General features: G+C 29.0%; 1 protein-coding gene across 4 annotated transcripts in view; it reads left to right on the forward strand.

The window, feature by feature from the left end:
* Positions 1-16,814, forward strand: part of LOC130669803 (serine/threonine-protein kinase minibrain) — a 52,429-nt gene that overhangs the window by 3,332 nt on the left and 32,283 nt on the right. The window contains exons 2-3 of one of the 4 annotated variants that reach the window (XM_057472880.1): positions 7,893-8,088; positions 8,148-8,498. In XM_057472880.1, coding sequence (XP_057328863.1) covers positions 8,348-8,498 — 151 coding nt within the window. In that variant the 5' untranslated portion in view covers positions 7,893-8,088; positions 8,148-8,347. Of the gene's footprint in view, positions 1-7,892; positions 8,499-16,814 lie in introns of all 4 variants that reach the window. The other 3 variants (XM_057472877.1, XM_057472881.1, XM_057472878.1) reach the window with 3 other exon arrangements.

Consider the following 16,814-nt stretch of genomic DNA (forward strand, 5'->3'; position numbering starts at 1 on the left):
AGCAGGGTTACTTTTTTTGAAAGATATATTTTATTGATACACTTTTAGTATATATTAATTATGTATATTAATCATAATATATACATATATAAATATGCACTTGCAGAAAATTTAAAAAACGATATGTGTAATTTTTTCAAATATTTTTTTTTTAATAATTTATCGTTTTTAAAAAACTCCAAAAATTATTATTCGTTCACTAACTTCAGTATCATAGTTAAATGAAACTGAAGTTAGCAGACAATCAACACTTTTTGGATTTTTTTTTTTAGCAAATTAATTACATAAAAAAAAATCTAAAAATATGCACTTGTAGAAAATTTTAAAAACTATATTATTGTTAGCTTACGTCTAATATATTAAAGTAAGCTGACGTCTAATAATTTTTGGATTTGTTTAAAAACGATAAATTATAAAAAAGAAATATTTGAAAAAATTGCACCTGTAGTTTTTTAAATTTTCTTCATGTGTATATTTTTATTTATTATTTTTTTATAAAAAAAACTCCGAAAATTTATAATTGTCTGCTGACTTTAGGATCATATTTAAAATAACTATTTTATTCTAAACACAGATGTTAATAAAAAAAAAAAAGTTCAAGCTGTTCTCAATCAACTTTTTCTTTCATCAATTTAATACTTTATATATTTTTTTTATTTTTTTAAACATTTGGTTTCTGCAACAATCGATAGATCATCAATTTAATCCTTTGAAATTGCTTTTCTGTCTCCATCACCAAGTTTAATATAAAATTTTTTTCAAAATAACTAAAACTAAACTGTAAAAAAAATAACAATAAATAAAAGAGGTCAGCAAAGTTTCACTGGTTTCGTTAAAAATTCAGGCCGCGGCTAAATCTTTACGAGGTACTCTCTGGTATCGTGTGAAGTATGAAAACTAAAAAAATAATAATAATAGCGCCAATAATAATTGAAGGAAAAAAAAATGAAGCCTTGAGTCTGAACTGCAGCCCGCATGACACCTGCTGCAACTCTTGGATATTAGTCGGTCTTCCTTACAATAACACGAACCAACGACCTTCGACTCGCGTGAATACTAAACGTAAATGTATATCGTGAACATACAGATGAGTATCGACAAGGGTCAGAAGTCGTTTGAAAGTTTAACAAAGATATAATAATGCTAAGTTAAATTTAACAAAACCACCTTGCACCTTGCATCAGTTCCTTCCACCTTATTTTTTTTGTACGTGAATTAAATATCCGATACTTCAAGTGATACTAGTATAGATAGATATTAAATATGACGAAACAGAGGATAAAAAAAATATTTATACTTGCTTCAAAATGTAACTAGTATTTAATTGTCAATAGGTTATCTCAATTAATAATTCAAATAGATTTATCTCAGCCAATAATTCAGTCAGATTAATAAATTTATGTAATCTTATATAAATTAAAATTCATATTTTTTGGCCATTTTTTTTTTTTTTTTTTTTTTTTTTTTTTTTTTTTTTTTTTTTTTTTTTTTTTTTTATTAACATGAACGGGACGTGATACTTTTTTATTATTATTATTATTATTATTATTATTATAATCTACGTTTTGCCAATTTGACCAATGATTCCAAAGTACTTTGAATTTGTGATGTAGAAATTTTCCTGAGATTCGATACTCAACGACATGAACAATTACACTGAAAAATCGGGAGTGATTACGGATTTTATTTAAATCCAAATTCACTCCGATTCGGAGTTTTAATATTTAAATAAACTCCGTTTTGGAGTAAATTTCACTCCAAGAGTATTAACTAATTAAACACTCATCCGCTTCGAATTTAATCCACGTTCACTCCGCAAATTTTTTACAGTACAGTCATTATTTATCTGCATATTTTTTGTGGTGAAATTATTTGAATAAGAGAGTTGGTTATTTTGATTGCAATATCGACAATACTTTGACGATTTTATTTTGACAATGAATTTCTGTAACGAGTTACGATAGACTGTAAAAAATCGGGAGTAAATTCGGAGGGTTCCCTAATGTTTCATCCGCAGACGTTAAATCCACGACATTGTAAATCGGTAATGGGCCCTTTTTCAAAGGTTTTGTGTATGTATAATTAGATTGTATGATAACACATCCACGCTTGCAGTGGTACTGAAAAAATTAAATGAGTAAATGAAATAAATAAATTATTATAAAGTCGCAGATTTCATGTCCGCGGGCAAACATTCATGATACCAATTCCTTCCGGAGTGATTACGGATTTTATTTGAATTCGAATTCACTCCGTCACTCGGAGTTTTGGAGTTTTTTTTTTAATCACTCCGCATATGGAGTAAATAGGGAGTTTGTCTTTTCATCGGAGTGATTCGGATTTTATTTGAACCCGCATTCACTCCGATTCGGAATTTTACTATTAAAATAAACTCCGTTTCGGAGTAAATTTTATTGTGAAGGGATTAAATAATTAAACAGTTATCCGGTCCGAAGTTAATCCGCGTTCACTCCGCAAATTTTTTACGGTATATTAATTGATTGTAACATTATATCGAAGTAATTGACCTGTACAAATTTATTGTCTAGCAGAATTGTGATCTGATGAAGATTGCAATACTGCACCGAAATGTCACTTATTTTTATTAAATTAAGTGTTTCAGTAAACAATTTTGTTAAGGAGAGAGCGGTCTTCTTATCACTAATTGATTAATTGCATCAACTGATCATCGCAAAAAAATATAAGATAGCAATCAAACCATGGGATAATACTTACATTCTAACAACAGTAATATTTTGTGACAATTATTTTTCTTTCGTGTTTTCTCTCTCATATATGTTCGCGTGTTAAAAGATCTATGACCTCCTTCGACATGAATGCTATTTTTTATTCAACTTTTATTTTTTTTGTCATTTAAATAATTGAAAATTTTTTTTCTCACTGGTTCTTACTTGTACGAATGATAAGTCACGTAGGTAAACGCATCGATAATCATTAGTCACTTGTACTCAATATCTTGCTTTCAAGATTCCTCGTAGAGTATTTTCAAAGACATGTACAGTACAATAGTATATATTATTACATACAAGTTTAAATATATTTGTATTTGTGTGCCATGTCTAGCACCTTATGTCCTAGTTGTCGTTTTAGCGGAACATAAATGTCTAGCCATTCGACGCCCCAATGAGAATGTCAATATAACTAAAGATTATTACCAAGACTTGTTGTATTTGTTGTGGTTCTTCACTCTGTAAATTCAAAGAAATATTTATTAGAGATGTGAGAAAATTTTCGAATTATTTGTAACTTTTCAAATTACTCAATTCGAATCGAAAAAATTCTGATCAGCTTTCAAATATTCATGTACCTGGAGGTCAGAACATTTTTGATGGAACGAAAATAAAAAAAAATAAAATGAAAAGTAAAAAATCTACAGGATCTAGATTTTTGAAATGTTTCGCACGTCAACCGACAATTGCAAGGCGACTCCAATTACCCCTTAAGTCACCTTTAAAGTAAAATCACACAAATTATTTTCATTTTCGATGCGTAAAAAACGTTCCGATCTTCAGGTACATAAATATTTAATTTTTATTCCATGGAAAGATTAATTTCTTAAGTAAAATAAAAAAAAAAAAAATTTTCGTAGATTCATGTCTGAGCTCTATTTAACTCTGACGAAAATTTGAATTATTGGAAAAAATAATACAATTTTAAGTCGCTCAAAAGAAAATTTTTGTATTATTTGAAAATTGGCGCATAATTCGAAAAGTTAAATTATCAGATTCGAAGTTCGAATCGAATCAAAGTATTCGATTCGATCCGAATAATTTGTAAGTTCGAACTGTTCGTACACTTCAATATTTATTCAAGACAATCTATTAGCGGTTAAATCATTTTTTTTAAAATCTTTATTGCAGTTTAGGATAAGAAACAAATTTTTTTTTGTTGATTTTTTTGAAGCCACACCTGCAACTCAGGTTCATTATACATCCGTTACTACGGTAAACAACCCCTTCTTCACCTGGACAGATTGAAATCGATAGCCCACGTTAATAATAATGACTCAGGGGCAATAAAGAGTCATTTGGATGATTATCTAAAGATGTCAGTGATTCTAGAGAGTTGCGAATTTCGAGTAAACGTGTAATGGAGGAGAATAAGTTAACATAATGAGCAAACAAAAAATATATGAGAAAAAAAAAGACAGACTAGGAGAAAAAAAAATATATGCCAAAAAGCGACCAGCTGTCCCGAACAATGGCGGGCTGAGAGCGCACATGCGTAAACACTATCCCGAAAATGCACAGCTGTCTTTCGGACCTTCAACCCTTCCCCATCTTCGTTATTATCTTCTTAGTTACTCTTTTTTTCTTTTTATTATTTGTGTTTTTATATATATTTAATGATTACTTTTGAAGATTTATGAAGGGAAAAGTTAGTGGGAATTAATTTTGTTGCATTGTTTTATTTTTTATTGTTTATTAACACTTATTGTAGTGTAATTGCAAAGGTGTTATTATCCAAGAGTGTTAGATTCAGGTCAAAATAAAAATATAAAATTTTTATCATGAACAAAATAACTTTGGAATCAAGATCTAGGTATTATTCAATGATACAAATTGCTTTGGTCACGGCAATGTCGAGTTAGTTTTCGTTCATCATCTATTTCATATACATTTTATTTTTATTTTTTACAGTACCATTTTTTATTTCTCATGATACTAAACATAAAACTCTCTATGATTAATAATATTGAAATCAAAAATTAATTTTTTTCAGTTATTCTATTTGATACATTTTTTATAAAAAAAAATTATTGCTATCAAAGTATGTATATTTAAAAAAGTAGATGATTTATTATCTAGGGGTCTCATGTAGTCTGAGTTATATTTTCTATACCGTGTACTCCAAAAAAAAAAATAGTGCTTTATATGTCATAAATATTTAAAAAATTTTTTTTTTATAAAAAGTAAATTTGATTTGAAAGAAAAATAAAGTTGCAAGTTATAAATATCAGAGAATGTAAAATTTTTAAATTATTACTTACCCTAAGAAATTTTATGAGTGTGGATGTAGCAGACAGACAAATTTAAAATTATAAAAAATAGACTAAATAATTAAAAAAATAATATTTATAAAAAATGCACTTATCAATTTCAAAATTTTTTAAATGCGCATTTTTAAAAAATTTCATTTTATTAATTATATACGCAATTTATTAATAATTTTAAATTCTCCTGATGTCTGCAACATTCATACTCATTAAATTTTTTGCATTATGAATTGAAACCAAAAATTTTCTTGGGGCGAAAAAAAATTTCTTGGCGCAAGAAATTTTTTCTTGTCCTAAAAAAATTTTCATTTTCATTTCACAATGAAAAATTTTTCTTGCACCGAGAAATTTTTTTTTCTACTGTGTATATGTTTATAAAAGATTTACTTAGAATACATAAAAACATATTATTATTTGACTTATAGCCTGTGCCTGGTTAGACTTATTTTTTATTGAGTTGTAGTATATAGTATTATAAGTAAAGTTGTACATACATACATACGTGAAATTTATATTCGATCGGCGTTCGTGGAAATGACGAAATTGCCGGAATTGACCGAACCATAATATCGCAGATCAAGATGATCACTTTACCATTGTGATTATCTAATACCAGTGTTCGTGATTTTCATTTATTATCGGTTGTAATATACAGCTATCATCAATATATTTATATTATTTATACTTCAATTATGAGCACAATAATACTATTGAATTAAATATTCAAAATAGAACCACAATTCAATTCACGATTCATAATAACAAAATTTAAATATTTACAAATCCAATAAATTCTTTTAATATTTAATTTTAAGTTGTAAATTTATTTATGTTGTAATTTAAATTTAATTAAATTTTGCTTTTTCTTGTTGAATTTTTATTTTTCTAAACAATAATCATTTATTTTCTAAGCTGACTTTATTGATTTCGATGTACCTATAATAAACTGTCATATAGATATTCAAAAGTCAAAAACTTTTATATACACATATATTTATAATAATAATAGATTCGAACCCTAAAGATACGAGGGGACAACCCTTATTTACTTTACAAAATACTTTTATCATACATCTAATCACTGTACTGTTTAAATAAATTAAAATATTTGCGGGATTTTATATTTTATTTTTTGCACATTTTGTTTTTTTATTTTGTAAAAATTTGAATAATTAGTTTCATTCAACTACAGACAAAAATTAATTTTGTATTTTGTTATCTCAAGTCAATATTAAGGCCATTCTCAGACCCTTCTCTTTTTAAAAATTTTCAATTACTTTTAATTGCAATGACCGTATTAAAATTTTATTAATTGATTGAAAAAAAAGTTAATGCATTAATTGAAAAAAAAAAACAGTTAAAATTTTGTTAAAGTATAGATTTTTAAAAAAATTACTTACAGTTTTTATCAATTAGCAGTTAAACGAAATTTACAAAATAAATTTCAGTAAAGTCGTCATCTTAATACTGTGATTTGAAACACTAAATTTTTTAGGCTACAATTTACTCATCAAATTTCGTTTAAATCCCGATTGATAACAACTGTAATTATTTTTTTTAAATTTAATTTCGGCAAATTTTAATTACGATTTTTTTTTTTCCAATTAATGCTTTATTTTTTTCGTATTTTAATTAAGTGCATTTTCAAAAAATACCCCCCGCTTTTTAAAAATATTTATTGACTGAACTGTAATGACAATATTAAAATTTTAATCATCAATTTAAAAAAATTTTAAGCTCAAATGAAAAAAGGAAACGCAGTTACAATTTCGTCGAGATATAGACTTCTAAAAAAATTACTCACAGTTGTTACCAATTAGGAGTTGAACGAAATTTGGTAAATAAATTTTAGTTCAAAAAAACTGACATTCCAAATTATAATGTTGACATGAAGATTTTACTGAAATTTATTTTTCAAATTTCGTTCAACTCCTAATTGATATCAACTGTAAATAAAATTTTAAAAATTTGTCTCGGCGAAATTGTAAGCCCTTTTTTCAATTAATACTTTAACTTTTTTTAAATTAATTATCAAAATTTTAATACGGTCATTACAATTGAAAGTCGTTGAAAATTTTAAAAAAGTGTGGGGGGGGGGTGTGCACTGTCTGAGATTGCCCTTAATGTATGGAGATTTTGAAAAATTATAATCAAAAGTTTAATTATTAGAGTTGAGAGTATAAATATAAATAGAAGCAATTGTATCAAAATTACAACAATGGTTCTAAAAACAACTCGAATCGATTAAACTATTTAAAAATAAATAAATTAATAATTCAAAAAAAAAAGTTCGCGATTAAAAATATATAAACTTTTAGAGATTCTAACGAGGTTATTTTATTGTAGGTTACATAGCCAACTTTAAAAATCGTACTCAGTATCATCTAAACAATTAAAAAGGTTACAAGTACTGATCTTTAAAATGTTAAAATTATTTTTATCAGCTAAATCTTGAAATTATTTAATCTCTTTTTTTTTAATTGTAATATTTTTTATTAAAAATTATTTGTTAAAATAATTTTGAACGAATCAAAAAAATGAAAACTTTATCTTGACTCAAATCTCTTTATTCTAAAGATAGTAAAGCAGATATGTAATATGATTTTCACTCTATTTATCTCACTCACTCTTGATTCTATATACAATGATTCGACTTGGTGCGCATCGATCTGCAAAGTGACCCGTCTCTATTTCAAGGCATCTCCGGTGCTTTACTACGGTCACAAATTTTTATTCTTGGTACTTTTAACACAACTAAACGTATTTGACCTTTTTTTATCCATCAAAAAATATTAATATATAAATTTAAAAAAAGAATACCAGTATAATTAATAAATAAATAAATAATTAATTTTTTTGTTCTTTTGAATTACAGATTATCAAGAAAGTTTGGTGAATACATGAAGAAAGTATAATTACTTTTGAAATCCAGTAAATAACAATCATATTGTTCGTATGCAAGCTAAAACCGGGCGTAAGGGCGATAGCCGAGGCCGGAGGTATCGTCGAAGGAAGTTATTCCCCCGGCGAAGAAAATTATCATCACCATCGGACACAAGTCAAAGCAATAAGTGATTATCAACACATTTAAAATATAATCTATCATTTAAATAAATAATAATAATAATAGTTATAATTCATTGAAACCAGTGATATTGACAAGGATTAAAGATAAAAAAAAAAGTATTACGTAAGAAGAGTTGAGGATTAACTAGCAAGTGAAGGATTAAATTGCACGATTCAGGTTATTGAGAGGGTGGTGGGCCTAAAGAGCCCCATGTTGTGAGTCCCAGAGAACTGCCAAAGGCAGAAAAAAGTGGGCCCGCTGGTATGGAGTATGGCGGCGCCGGTGGTGGCCGCGGGGGCGTCCAGCCACCCTCGACGGGCGCGCGCAATATCGCAGGCACGGATACAACCGACGCCGCGTGGCACAAACATGAGCAAATGATCCTCATGGAGTCCTCGAGGCACAAGCAACAATGTAAGTTAATCTATTTTTTTTTTTTTGATAATACTGATTTTTATAATTGATAGCAATGGAGTTTTTTTTTAAATGAATCAATTCAATACAAATGCCTGTAGCTAAAGAAGATATCACTTAATTTAAACAATTTTATTAAAGTACTTTGATACATAAATTATACATTTATGCGATGGTACAAAATATCAGAATCTATTGATTGATTAGTATAAAGTTCTGATATTTATTTATAGTTATAGATATCATATATGGTACTGCTAATCTATAGACTCTAGTTAGTACACTTGAGTATGAGCATCACAATGTGAACGTAAAAATTTCTTTTTTTTCCGTGTATACTCTCTGTCACTGTCGGATCCTCTGTATTATTAATTCACTTCTTGTATTCAGGTTAATCGATATACGATCTGGCTATTTGTCGAGTAAAAGAATAGCAGCCAGTGATGTTCATTAGGATTCAATGTATTTTTAAACTCAAGCCAAAGCCCGAAGTTGTTAAATTAAATGCTTGGAATTTAATCAGCAATGCTGTATATTTTTTACAATGTTATCACTGTTACATTGTTACCTAATCATAATTACCATTTATAATATAGATGACCTGTAAACTTTAAAATCCATTAGACTGCCAATCCAATGTCCTGTTATGTCTCGTACAAATATCATCAGTAGTTTAAATATTTAAGTATACAGTAGTAGTTGATCAAGTGAACACCTCGTCGGGAGAAATCGAACAGAGCATTTGGGAGATTTAAATGCAACTTGGACCGATGCCTGACCGACGACTCTTCGACGATTTCAAGACTCTTCTCGGTATATTTTCGACCGAGCTGATACATTTAGAAAAAATAAATAGAATTTTCATCAGTCAATGACCTGATATTATTTTTTTTATTTTTAAGTAGTATTATTACTATTTGTTTGTTTTTTTTTTTTTTCTGTTTTGTCAAAGAGACAATCAAAGTCGACTTGGCTCTCAATTGGCCTTGGCAGTCTCCTTAAAGAATTTTATTTGTACTTAGTATATACTACTACTACTATTGCTGGTACTGCTACCGACTAATGATGATAAACGGCTGGCTCTTCTACTTGTTCGATGAGACAGACTAGACATGATGGACGAGGCGATGACGGATAATTTTTTTTAAATTCAAATCTCGTTAATTGCTCGATACCGTAAAGCCATTAGCGACACGGCAGGTACTTATGTCCTGAATATTTTAAGGATGAATTTACTTATCGACCCTTTGACCTTTAATTATTCTATACTCTTCACTTCCTCTGTATCATATACGTTTATTCATCATCGGTTCATTTTTTTTTTTTTAAATTAATATGAGCTAATAATTTTTTTTTCTTTATTATTTTAAAACACAAAGTGCATATAAATAGTCATATTTTTAATATATATTAGTAAATTATTACACTGTAAAAAATTTACGGAGCGAACGCGAATTAAATTCGGAGTAAATGCGGAGCGGACGGCTGATTATTTATTTATTCTCCTCGGAGTAAAATTTAGTTCAAAGGGAAGTTCATTTTAATGATACTGAAGTTAGCCGAGGTCTAATAATTTTTGGATTTTTTTAAACAATAAAATTATAAAAAAAAAATATTTGAAAAAATTGCACTTGAAGTTTTTTTAATTTTCTTTTTAATGTATATATTTTTAGTTATTTTTTTTTGTAATTGATTTGTTAAAAATAAAATCCGAAAATGACTAATTGTCTTCTAACTTCAGGATTATTTATTTTAGTATCGAAACTCTAATTTGGAGCGAAATTCACCTCTAAGAGGAGTTTATTTGAATATTAAAACTCCGGAGCGGAGTAAATGCGGGTTTAAATAAAATATAAATCACTCCGGTCAAAAAACAAACTCCTTATTTACTCCGTATTCGCAGTGATCTTTTTAAAAAACTTCAAATCTTCAAGTAAATTCAAATTTAAATAAAATCCGTTACCACTTTGAATTCACTCCCGATTCTTTACAGTGAATTCAAAATAATAATTTAGAATATTATATTATTATTTAATTATTTATATTATATTTATATTTAGTGATTTGTTTGAAATTATCAAAATTTTATAAATATTTACTTTATAATTCAAAATTTTTAAATAAATGTTAGAGATTTAATTAACAATTTAATTTTCACTTCTGGCAATAAAATTATCGACCGGAAATTTTTAAACTAAATTTATAAATGTTTTTTATTTGATAAAGCATCGCTTAATAATCCAACTACGATATTTAATATTGTAAGTAAACCACTAAATTTTTCATTTTATTAATTGCATATTGATAGTACCCACAAATTACGTTTTTTTTTTTATTTATTAGATTTAAAAATTAAAAGATAACAACCGACGTAATATATCGCGGTATTTATTAATGACCAATTAAAATTATTAAAAAAAAAATGAGTGAATCAGTTGGTTTATTTATAACCAAAAACATCAATATTTTAATTAAAATTAAAACAATATAAAATTTTCAATTTAGAGTTTAGCAGCTAAAGTTATTTAGCGTTGCATAGAGAAGCGAATAAAATTATTATTTGTACTGGTCTCATCATTGTAGTATTATACTGTAGGCAACATGTATAGTAAATAACAAATAACGTAAGCTCACAAGCATACCTACAACATAATATTGAAGGTTTACGACGTGGTAAGCATTATATGCGTTAGTGTTTCATGTATTCACCCTCTTTGGTCGCTTTTAACCATTCGTATACTGTCATCCACCTGGCCGCGACGCCAATACTCTACTATCTTCACTAGTACACACCATATCTAATGTGAGCAAGTACTTTTCTCGAAATAAACAACCACAATAAGCCTTACATAATAATGTATTTTTTAATAAATTTTAACCATACGCAGAGAAATTTTTAGTAAAAATTACCCAAAAAGTTTGGTTTTATGCACGGAAAAAAATGATTGACAATAATTGTAGTTCAACTTCTAATTATTTATGTTATGTTCAATAACTAATGTCGTTTCAATCAGTAAAATTATGATTATAATAATGTTTTAACTGCTATAATTAACATTTAATCGTTGAAATATACTGCTTGACTATTTAAAATTACTACTTGAACCTTAAAAAACTACAAGACACTTGTCAAAAAAATGCATCTGTTATTAATTTTTTACGTTCTACTCCATAATATTTACTAATATGCGGTCTAGGCGCGCTTTTGATGAGAATCTGAGTATTATTTACTAATATTTTTTGTCCGTGTGAGGACGTATGCACATTGTAAAATATATTACTCGATAGCGTGTAAATGAAGTGTAATTTCTACTAACAACATAGTCAAAAATTTAGTTACTGGCTAGATGTCTTTACAGTACCAAACTTAATGGGTAATTTTTACTCAAAAATTCTCTGCGTGCATCGATAAAATTTCATTATGAATGAAAATTTTTGAATAATTTTGCACACCTCAAACGCGTAACCGCTGCACAGAAAAAAACAAATTCTCGACTGAAAGTAAATATTCTTGATTCAAGGAAATTTTTTTGAAAACCTCAATTTTCTTTGGTAAAGTCGAAATTTCCTCTGACCAAGACGAATTCTTGACTTAAGAAAATCTTGACTTTGTTACCGGAAACGTTTGTCTCAAGATATTTTTTTGAGTCAAGAGTGAGTGCTTTTTTCTGTGTGAGTGCTTTATTGGCGCTAGATTTTTTTCGGGTATCTGACTCACTTTTGACTATCTCTGCACTTTTTGCAGTATATTGAAATAGGTTGAAACTTATATCATCGTATAGAGAATTTATTAAAGAACAATTATAATACAATATAAAGTTGATTCCTTACTATGTTATTTTTAAAATGAATAATTTAGTTGAGGAGAGCCTTGATGTCAATTAATTAACTGATTTCTTGTAATCACGATAACTCGAATAAAACGGCTCATGGACATAATTTTTTTTTATTAGCATTAGTTTGGTGATTATACAAGAACCCTTTCGTTAATCACTATCCAACTCTTTTTGGGTTAATTATAATTAATAAAACTCAAAAACTTGTAATTCACGAAAAATTTAGCTGCCATTTTTAATATTAATACTGTTATTATTTTTTTCTTTTTTCTCTCGATCAACTGGCAGCAGTACTAGCGTAACAGTAAATCCTACAAAAAAGAGCAACATTTAAAACAAAAAGGCGGGATATTTAAAAAAAAATTAACCTGAAATTAAGAAATAAAAAAATTGAATTAATAATTTAAAAGTCGAATAAAAATTCATAATTAAACAAAAATTAGTTAATATTATAAAATGAAAGTAATGATTAAAAATACAATTATCGATTAAGGTATGCACTTTTGGATTTTCCAACATTTTTATTTTTTTTTTTTTTTATTTGATTTTGAAAAAACTTTATATATTCATGTATAATCAACTATTTTATACAATTATCAGTACTACCTTTATTTTATCTCCTACCCTCTTTTGTCGTTGCATCTCCAGCCGCCGTAAATAATCCTTGTAACGGATTATTGCGTGGCGTCTACATGCCGAGGATGGGTCAGAGTGAAAGAGCAAAAGGGGGTAGAAAAAAAAATAACCGGTGCATATATATATATAAACTTTTACATTGCGAAGCGGGAGTAGAAATACTGTTGGTCGTCAGTCGTATTCGTGTTGTACTGAACCAAGAGGGTAAAGGTAATATTATATCAAGGGGGAAAGAACTGTGCAGAGGAAGATAACTAGAGTCAGACGTAGTTTTGTAACTTAGAAACAAGTATGAATGTTACGATAACTATACATCCATTTATACTTACACTTTTTAGTTTTTATTTATTTCATTTCTATTTTTATTTGTTTATTTTTACTCATCATTCTTTTACCAATAATGTAATTCGTATTCGCGTTAAAAGAAAGAAAAAAAAATTAATAGAGCAATTAACAATATTATTTTTTTTAATTTAAATATCATCACAAACTAATTTTCTTTATTACAATAAGAAAAATAAAATATTAATTTAATAGTAAGTAAAATATAAAAAAAATTTTAATTTATTTTAGGGTCTAAGAATTTATGATATTTCATTTGAATATACAACAAAATAAGGGGGCTGACTCAAACACAGTGTAGTACATACTAGAATACTTTAATTTCGTTTTTATCAAGATTAGAATACACAAAAATAATTTTTTTTATTCATAAACATTAAAAGTTTTTATTTTTAATTTAATTAATGGAGATTTTATTGATATAAATTTACCGTACAAAATAATAATTACATAATTAATGATAATGATGTTTTAATTAATTACACAATTATTTCATTATCATTTACTTCATCTCAAAAAACTTTAATATTAATTTTATTGGTCAAATCTTTAAATATTATCGCGTATGTAAAATCATAACACAGTTTCACAATTGACCAAAAAAAATTTAATTACTCCAAAAAAGCTTATAGACAACAATTATAAACGATTAGTATAAAATTTTCCAAAATATCAACGTTTTAATTAGCAAATTGTCTAACTTAAGATTTTTTAGTCAGTGATTCTGTGCGATTTTCAGATAGTACCCTAGTAACACGTGTTTAGCAAGATTCTGGAGTAAGTATCTTGAGCAAGACCCCTAGCTGCTAGTGTCTTTTTCTACATGTGTATCTTTCGCAAGATCGTGTGTCAAGAAACCTATGTCTAAATTTATTTGTGTATGTCTTGTTCATGGTTCCGTACACAAGAATATTAAATATATCTTGAACACGTGCAACGAAACAGTGTCTGATGCATTTCTTGCACCAGTAACTTACAGTAGGTACTTACGCATGACTTGCTCAAGATCTGCTCAAGGCTCAAGGTCAATTTTGAGCCTTGAGCAGATCTTGAGCAAGCCATGCGCAACTATTTTCAACCATAGTCTTCCTCCAGAATTGAGTTATAATCTGGCGCGAATTTCTCGTGCGAGGCTTGCAATTTAAATCTGGTCACAAGTATCTGCAGCAAGACACATACGTAGAAAAAGACACTAGCACCTATCGATCTTGAGAGCAGACTTGCTCAAGAATTTTAAAAAATTGTTATATGGGTAATAGTCAGAAAAAATATTATTTGAGTAATCTAGACAAAAATATACATATACTAGATATGAAATTGATTTTTAAATGAAAAAAAAAAATTTAATTACTTTATTTTCGCATAAATGGAGGATTTCCTGAAATGGAGTTAGACAATTTGCTAATTAGCGATTGGTATTTAAAAATCGATTGAATAATTTGAATTTTATTCAGATCTAATATCAGCAGACATTTAACTAGATCTACAAGTTCATTTTTTTTTTTTTTTCAACCCTTAACACTATTTTTCATTCCTCATTTCCACGTTTATATATGTTGATAATCATGAGTGAGATATAATAGAAGTACGTAGTCTCTTCACTCTTTTCTTGTAGAGCAACAGCAGCAGCAGCTGCTGCAGCTGTAGCCGTGGCAAGCAATAGCGAGACATGGATAGAGTATACACGAGTCGACAACCCCGCGGTTCGCGCTCAGACATCAGCTGAGTGGTTTGTACCGTTCTCCCGCCTATCTACAATACTCTCTTGCCTATCACATTTGGCTCATTTACTCTAGCCAATAGACACACTCACCCTCATACATAATTTTCTCTCAATTAAATCTACCATACAATCATTCATTAAAATAACAATTTTTCAATTTCCATTTTTCATTTAAATTTCTAACGAAAAAAAAAGTTATCAGAAAATCCAATTGTTAATTTTTATTAAATCCTAATATACGAATATTATGAAAAGTTGAATTAAGAATAAAAAAAATGACAAATATATGAAAATATATAAGATAAACCAGGTGGCATAAGACGCCGTAATTTTCTATCTTTATCCATCTATTTATCTCTCTCTCTCTCCCTCTTTTTCTCTCCCTTATTTTTCTATCTCTATTTTTGTAATTCCCATCCTTGTTACCCTTAAGCAACGGGGTTAGAATGGTATATCAGAGAGAGCTAGTCGTTCGTCGGTGGTTGCTCCACCCCCGTGCGACACGATCAATACACTCTCCCTCTTACTCTCCTCACTGTCTCTCCTCTCCTTTAACTCTCTACTCTTCTCTTTACTCTCTCGCTCTTCTCCCACACGCACGTGCTCTCTCTCCTCCATCCGTTTATACATCAGCTCTTCTGCTGTTCACCCCACATAGTCGCTTTTCTACCATACCCATACCATACCATACCATACCCCTGCACTACGACTAGTATAGTTCACTTTTCTGTTGCACGGTAGTGGCACCACACCAATATATATATACATATATATATAGTAGTACACGCTTCATGGTTTAGCAGCAGCAGCAACCAGCCAGCCAGCAGCAGCAGCAGCAGTGGATAGGAGTCGCTCGGTTGTTCGTTCCGAAGCGGCCTTTCTGTTGCTATGCCGGCGCCTCTTTCCCTCTCTCACTATCGCGAACGGTCTTTCCCCTCCGATGCCACTCGTCCACCCCCCCTGCACCCACCTCGTGGGCCGACGTCCTGCAGGATCTCTTCCGACGTCCTTCGCTACTCCGAATTTCCGACGAGCTGCCGATTACATTTTTACCCGCTCTCAGAAAACTTTCAATCATTCCTTTTTATTTTATTTAAATTTTTTTATAAAACTTTTATCATTTTTATTGTACTAATGCTACTTTTTTTCTAATCTATAACTTTGTAGTAATCATTATATTGTCCAAAAAGTCTCATTGATTTCTAAATCGTGGGCGGGTAAAATAAAAGAAATTTTTCAATGAAATTCTTACGATCAGCTGACGTGAATGGAGACAAATATTTAATTTACGTACTTAGTAATCAAAAAATTGCGGAGATGCAATCAAAGATAATTTGTAAATTTTTTTGAGGGCTTGTTAATTTTTTTATGACAAAAAATCGGCGGTCGGAAAAATTTCTTTGAAATTAAGTTTGAGTTCTTGAGTAAAAAAAATGTCTCAGTTGCCCGCACATTTCTCGTGGATTGGCATAGAGAGAATGGCGAATAGAAGAAGCAAAGAGGTTCTATATATATATATATATATATTATACATATATAGATATATAAATGGACGTGGAGAGCACGGCTGTGGCGGTTGTGTATAGCTAGCATAGCAACAACCGTTGTCCGCTTCGGGGTCCCATCGACTCCGCACGCGCGGCAAAGAGAAGAGAGCGCGTTCGACAAAACGACCAAGAAGGATAAGGAAGGAAGGACGAACGAATAGGAGGATAAGGTTCGATGAAAAAGAGAGAGCTAGATAAAGATAAAGAAGAGTAAAAGAGAGAAGAGAGTAAG

The sequence above is a fragment of the Microplitis mediator genome, chromosome 6 (assembly GCF_029852145.1).
Source record: "Microplitis mediator isolate UGA2020A chromosome 6, iyMicMedi2.1, whole genome shotgun sequence".
In the NCBI taxonomy this organism is placed as follows: Eukaryota; Metazoa; Arthropoda; class Insecta; order Hymenoptera; family Braconidae; genus Microplitis; species Microplitis mediator.